The 6,606-nt window shown below is 60.0% G+C and overlaps 1 protein-coding gene across 4 annotated transcripts in view; it reads right to left on the bottom strand.

The window, feature by feature from the left end:
- The window catches only part of LOC130584947 (mitochondrial Rho GTPase 2), a 46,969-nt gene that overhangs the window by 7,827 nt on the left and 32,536 nt on the right, over positions 1-6,606 (bottom strand). The window contains exons 1-10 of one of the 4 annotated variants that reach the window (XM_057385236.1): positions 6,015-6,077; positions 5,650-5,708; positions 4,668-4,749; positions 4,518-4,561; positions 2,962-3,015; positions 2,564-2,616; positions 1,799-1,907; positions 1,275-1,376; positions 599-697; positions 102-210 (exon numbers count right to left, since the gene is read on the bottom strand). In XM_057385236.1, the coding sequence (XP_057241219.1) occupies positions 102-210; positions 599-697; positions 1,275-1,376; positions 1,799-1,907; positions 2,564-2,616; positions 2,962-3,015; positions 4,518-4,561; positions 4,668-4,749; positions 5,650-5,708; positions 6,015-6,051 (748 nt within the window). In that variant the 5' untranslated portion in view covers positions 6,052-6,077. Of the gene's footprint in view, positions 1-101; positions 211-598; positions 698-1,274; positions 1,377-1,798; positions 1,908-2,563; positions 2,617-2,961; positions 3,016-4,517; positions 4,562-4,667; positions 4,750-5,649; positions 5,709-6,014; positions 6,078-6,180; positions 6,554-6,606 lie in introns of those variants that run through there. The other 3 variants (XM_057385237.1, XM_057385238.1, XM_057385235.1) reach the window with 3 other exon arrangements.

The following is a 6,606-nucleotide window of genomic DNA, read 5'->3' as shown; positions in this document are numbered from 1 at the left end:
ATGTGCTGGAGGAGCAGAGTGCCCCCATCCCCTTGGGATGTGCTGGAGGAGCAGGGTGCTCCCATCCCCTGGGAAGGAGCAGGGAGCCCTCGTGCTGTTACCATTCAGCGTCAGGCCATTGTCCTGCACCCCGTCTGTCGTGTTCTTCCACACAACCATCTTCACATCCTCCAGGGCCTGAGGAGCCAGGGGGTTTCCAAAGCAGGACTTCTGCCTCCCAAGAGAATGAAGGCCATTGTCAGCAAAGCACTGAGAGAGCACAACACCGTCTCACCTCTCCCCTGGCAAAGGATGGGGTTTCAGGGAGGGAAAATCCACCCAGCTCAGGGATTTTTGCCTTAGACCTTAACCAAACCCATTCTTCAGCATCCCAATAATTTAGGACTCTCAACATCTCAAGAGCCTGCTGGTCTTCCCATGGCAGAGCAAACTCAGCCCAAGCTTAGGAAGATGCAACCCCATATGCTCAGAGATGCACCCAACAGTCTTTAGCTGTGCCACACAAGTACAGAAAGGGAACGAGATGGCTGTGGCAGGAGAGGGGCTGGAAAGGGAACCCCAGACATTGGGGAACACCTCAGCTCTGCAGCCACCCTACCTGGAAGTAGTTGAGTTCCTCATCACTAAGGATCAGGTTGTTGTCCTGGTCTGAGAGGTTGAAGATGCGGGTCAGCGCTCGTGCACAGGCAGGTTTGAGCTGCAAGGACCAACSTCGGTGACAATCACAGGACCCCAACCACAGCCTGGCCCTTCCTCCTGCAGCCCCATACCCACAGGATTCCCTTCCTGCACTTCTAGGCCAGTGCCACCTTGAAGGTGGGAATCATGGAATTATTAGGGTTGGAAAAGCCCTCCAAGATCATTGAAACCATGTGTTCCCCCAGCACTGCCCAGGCCACCACTAACCCATGTCCCCAAGTGCCAYATCCACATAGTTTTCACATCCTTCCAGGAATGGTGGATTCCACTCGTGCCAGTGCCTGGCCACCCTTTCCACGAAGAGATTTTTCCTAATGTCCAATCTAAAGTCAGAGAGGACAATCGATAGCGAACTTTTCTGTCAGAGCCTTCCCACCACAACTAACACACAGCTTGGAGCATGAGRGCTTCTGCCCCCACAGCCAGGTCCTTGCAGGTCTCAGCTGGCTGTACTGAGCTCAGGAGATGAGAACCGTCCCTTTGGCCTGCCTGTGCCAGCCCAAACCCTCCACTTTCCTTCCAAAAGCTCCAGCCCAGAGCACTGTGATGGAAAGAAGACTCCTCCAGGAGCCTACCTGCTTCTCCTCCGGGTCGTACAGCGGGGCAGTGGGGTGCAGCACAGCTTTCTGCGCGTAGTAGAAGAGTTCTGAGATGTTCTTGAGGTTCTTGGCAGAACACTGAGGATACAAAGGAAGACACAGCCCTGATGAAAAGGGCAGCAGGAGGATGATACAAGCTCCCTGAGCCAGACTAGCTGTGCATCAAAGAACAGAGCAATGTTTGTCCACCATGAGGAAAAATCAAAGGGGAAGAACTCCCRGGTCTTGCTCTGGCTTTCCACAGTCCCAGAGCAAACCAGGCCTGAGTGGAGCTCCAACATCAGTTCCAGCTAGAGAGCCACAGAGGGCAGATCCTGAGAGCTGCCCCCTGCAAGGGGCAAAGGACACAAAGCCCAAAGCACAGGCTCTCAACCCCTGGGACTTGTGCAGAGCAACATGATCAGGGCAGCTCTCCACGAGCACAAAGGCTCCCTGACTCCCACCAGACCAACATTCCAACCCCTCAGGGAGGCTCTGCACACCCCCTGYAGCTCCCTCACCTCTACGCAGGTCTCAATCTCCGAGAACTGGTTCATGATGGGCAGGATGACTTCCATGGAGCTGCCCATCTGCAGGTCAGACTTGTTTCCCACTAAAATAATGGGGATTCTGGAAAAGACACAGAGCACGAGTGAGGCCACCCCTCTGCAGGTGCCAGCGCTGTCCCAGCCATGGGCAGGCTGGGGAGCCCCCAACCCTCCTCTGCAAGGTCCAGAGCGGCTTTCCTGCCTCCCACAGCTGGGAGCATCCATCTGGAGGAACAGCCTGCCTGATYCTGCTTACGCTTTCACCCAGCAACAATATGTTCAGGAGCCTTTAATCCAGCACAGCAGCCTCCTGCCCAAGTGATGCACAGCACTCAGACTGCAGCTCCTGTGCTCCCAGATTCCCCTGGCAGCCTCCTCTCCCTGGCTGGCTGAGACCAAAGTGGGAGAAGGATCCCTCTCCAGTGGTCTCCTGCCTCAACTGCTTCTCTGAGGGAGAAAAGTCCCCTTCTTCTGGTCTGTGTGGCCTGGCCACAAACCACAGCCTTGGAACGGTTTGGGTTTGGGAGGGGCCTCAAAGTTGATCTCATCCCAMCCCCCGCCATGGGCAGGGACACCTTGCATTAGACCAGGGCTCCAAGCCCTGTCCGAGCTATCCTGGATCAACCCACAAAGCTGGTTTGCTCTCAGTACCCTCAGAAGGAGGTGAGGGGTGATGGGCACCCCACAGCCCCCAGAATCCCCCAATTCTGCACCCACAGAYCATGCCCCACACTGTACCTGGATCCCTTTTCAAGGCCCCCATTCACCATGGGGATCCACTTTGTGCGAATCTGGAAGGTGAGCAGAGGGAAAGGACTGTCAGCACAGCCTGGGGAGGCAGAGGCAGCTCCCAGGGCAGGCAGGACCAGGGCCCTGCCACCATCTGCTCCCCAGCATTCCCTCACACCAGCAGGCAGAGCAGGCYCAAGGATGCTGGATACCAACACCAGGACACAACAAGCCTGCTGTCCTGTTGTGAGGGAGAACGCTTGGGCAGGGCTCAGCCCCTCAAAACCCTTCACAGGGCTGGGGCCACCAGTGCATGCCCACACCATGGTGGGACAGCACAGAAACCCCAGCAATGGGAACTCCTTCCAGCCTTGCTGCGGCACAGGGCTGCGCTGGGGACCCGTTACCTTGTCAATTGTGGTCTCCTTGGTGACATCGTACACCACACAGACCACGTTGGCCTGCAAGAGAAGGAGGAGGTGGTGAGGGGGTCCCTGACACCCTAATGGGAGCAGGGAATGCCATGGTAGAGCAGGGAATGTCAGGGCAGAGCAGGGAATGCCGTGGTGGCAGGGAATGCTGTGATGGCAGGGAATGCTGTGGTGGCAGAGCAGGGAATGTCAGGGCAGAGCAGGGAATGCCGTGGTGGCAGGGAATGCTGTGATGGCAGGGAATGCTGTGGTGGCAGAGCAGGGAATGTCAGGGCAGAGCAGGGAATGCCGTGGTGGCAGGGAATGCTGTGATGGCAGGGAATGCTGTGGTGGCAGAGCAGGGAATGTCAGGGCAGAGCAGGGAATGTCAGGAGAGAGCAGGGAATGCCGTAGTGGCAGGGAATGACACAGTGGCAGGGAATGCTGTGATGGCAGGGAATGCCAGCTGAGCTGCCAGGGAAGTGCACTGGCTGAGAGCACGTGAGCGTGGACACGTACACAGCCCCCGAGTGGGCCACCCTCAGTGGGAGCCCACGAGCTGCTGGGAGCAACTGGAGCAGCTCCTCTGCTTCGGGAGCCACTGGGAGCACCTCCTCTGCCTKGGAGCAGCTCCTCTGCCTCGGGAGCCACTGCTCCCACGCCCGCCGGCCCCGATCCCCCTCCCATTCCAAGTGTGTCCCTGCCCTCCTCCCCTCCGACCCCGCGCAGACAGCGCCGGCACCGAGGCTTTATCGGAAGCAGACAGGAGGGATCACTGGTCCTTTCAGGAGAGAGTTTAATGCTAATCCTGAGGACACACAAGGGTTTAGGCAGGATTTCCTGGAGCCATTTAAAGCCTCTGTGTACTCCTGCTGTCTGGGTGGAGGGAGCAGGACCCCCACGCCCACCTCCTCAGCTGTTAGCTACCGGGGTTGGGAGATTAAATAGCTTTGCTCATGTGARAGAGACGGTTTTATTATCTGTAATTAAAAGGTCCTCATGTCTGCAGAGTCAAGGCTAATCCCAGGGCAAAGAGCAGCTGGGTCCACCCCAGCCAGACAACTTAATTATTCCTCCATGGCTGCTCCAAGGGTTCCCTCATCCCTCCCTGCCCAGCGCTCGCCAGGGGCTCCAGCTCCCAAATAAACTCCTCTGTGCCACTGCTTCACCAGGCAGCCACAGGGATCTAATGCAGGGAGYGGGGTTCTCATCCAAACCCAGCAACTGCTTCTCCCTCAGTTCTGGGTCCATGGGGAGCATCCCGAGGCTGAGAGCACATCATCTGCTCTACAGCATCCTCCGCCTCCCGAGGGCAGTGAGCAGCCCCCGCCGCTCTCCTTCTGGAGGCTCCCCGGAGGGCTTGGGCAGGCCACACACACCAGCTTACAAGACAGAGCAGGATTAAACAAGCCTCTAAACAAACCAAGGGCATTAATCCGCGGATAACTGACCGCCTGTGCCTCTCCGGGTGGCTAATGGGGAGGGGAGGGGAGCAGCCACATGTCCCTTGGAGACCATAGCCTCCTGTCCCCACACTGACCAGCMCCACTCACCTTGGAGATCTCCTCCTGCAGCTCCTCCTCTGTCTGCTCCGACTCTGGAATGGGAACAGAGCTGTCACCACCTGCCYAGGCAGGGACACCTCTTCCCAATCCCCTCAGCCAGGCAGGGAAGGGGAGGAGCCAGGCAGGACGGGGCCCTACCTGAGTAGTCCACTATGTGCGTGGGGACCTTCTCAGGGGTGACATCAGCCGGGATCGTGATCTCCTCTGCCCGGGGGGGCACCTGCAAAGCCAGCACATCCCGTCCAGCCACAGGCAGCCAGGATGGGTGACAGGGGACTTCAGATCCCAGTGTGGCCACCGCCAGGGTGGGATGAGCTCCAGATCATGGATCCTTCTTGGCCCATCAGGCTGCAGCAGCTCCCTGCAYTCCAGCCCTTGCACAGGCAGTGTGCTCCAGGTGAAACTTCCACCTGCCTACCTCACAGGCAGCTCCTGATCCCACTGGAGATAAGCCCTGGACACTCCCTGGGCTGACTGTCTGGGCTGGGCTGGCAGCAGGGGAAGGGACACAGGGCTGGTCCCCCCAAACCTGTCAGCCAAAGCTGCCCATCACAACACCACRGAGAGCACCAGCTGCTCGTGGGTAGCAGAAGCCATGGGACAGCACAGGGAAAATGTGCCCAGACTGATCCCACTGCCCTTTCCAAACAGTGCTGGGACAGCAAGCTGTCAAAGCCCACAGGCAGGCTGGGTGCTGCTGCTCATGGCTGGCCCAGCATGGAGCACAAACCAAGGGCAGGGAATGTGGCCTGRCCCTTTCCAAGGGCTCTGTGGCAGTGCCAGCCCTGTTGTGCTGCTGGACATGACAGAGACTGCCAGCAGCAGCAGCAGCAGCAGTGAGACACTGGAAGGCACCAACACCCTCCTCAGGGCAGAGAGAGCCACAAGTCAGGATCAGCCCCCAAGTCGTTTTCAGAGCACAAACTGAGGAAAGGAGAACCTCAGCTGCAGCTCCATGCAGTCCTCACTGAGCTCACCTGAACCAGCCCCATGGCTGTCACACCCAGGAGCTGCGAGCACCTCCCAGACACCCCCATCTCCAGCAGGGGACACTGGGGACAGAGCTGTCCCACCCACTGAGGGGACGGGATGGGGGTGTGCGGGTCCCCTCCCCACTCACCTCTTCAGGAAACTCCTCTCCCACCAGAGCCATGATCAGGGACGTCTTCCCCACCTGGGCTAGGAAAGAAAGGGAGGACGTTGACATTGGCACCGGCATGGCATTGCTTGAGACGGCAACGGCAAAACGGCAGGTGARAGCCACGATCGGAGGCGGGGCTGGTGACAACGACATCCGCGGGGTCTGCGGCCACGGTCACTCCCCTGGCTCTGCCAGTGACATGGGACCCCCTTGGCCCCCCGCCCGCGCTCGACTCTCCCTTGCAGGAGAAGCCCTTTCCCCGAGACTCCGGTCCCCCCTCACCCTTCCCGAGCAGGAGGATCCTGCCCTGCCCCCGTGCCCCGCATGGCTCCCGTGCCCCTCACCCTCCCCGAGCAGGAGGATCCGCACGTCCCGTTTCATGGCGGCGCCGCCGCCTCCCCGGCCCCCCCCACTTCCGGCCGCACCAGCGAGCGGCGGCGCAGAGCGGCSCGAGGCAGCACAGCGCCCCCTAGCAGGGGAACCACACCGAGACCTCCAGCGTTCGTTTTTCCATGGTTTATTAACGAAAACAAAACGTTTAACGATAACAAACGGCGAACGAGGCCGTGAAACACATCCCATCCCGAGGCCGGGCGGGGCCGCAGCCGGGCCAAGCACCGCCTCCTGCAGCCCAGGGGTGGCTGTTCGGGCCGGGTTGGAGCTGGAGCTGGAGCCTGCCCAGGGCCGGCCGCAATGGAGAACGCCCTGGTTCAGAGCCGCTCGCCTCAGGCGCCCGTCAGCTCCCAGAGCAGGACGGCGCTGTGGGAGGCCGTGAGGAGGCGGCGGCCGGAGGGCGCGAAGCGGCACAGGTGCACGGTGTCGTCATGGCCGGCGTAGTCCTGGGGCTCCCCCGCGGGACAGGGCTGCAGCCGCAGCAGGCGGTCTGGGGACAGCAGCGGCTCAAGGGCGGGCAAGGAGGCTCTGCCTGGCCCTGGT

The sequence above is a fragment of the Malurus melanocephalus genome, unplaced genomic scaffold (genome assembly GCF_030028575.1).
Source record: "Malurus melanocephalus ecotype Western Australia unplaced genomic scaffold, MMel_1.1 scaffold_801, whole genome shotgun sequence".
Taxonomy (NCBI): domain Eukaryota; kingdom Metazoa; phylum Chordata; class Aves; order Passeriformes; family Maluridae; genus Malurus; species Malurus melanocephalus.
Note: the sequence above shows the minus strand (reverse complement) of the source record. Positions and strands in the feature narration are given on the sequence as shown.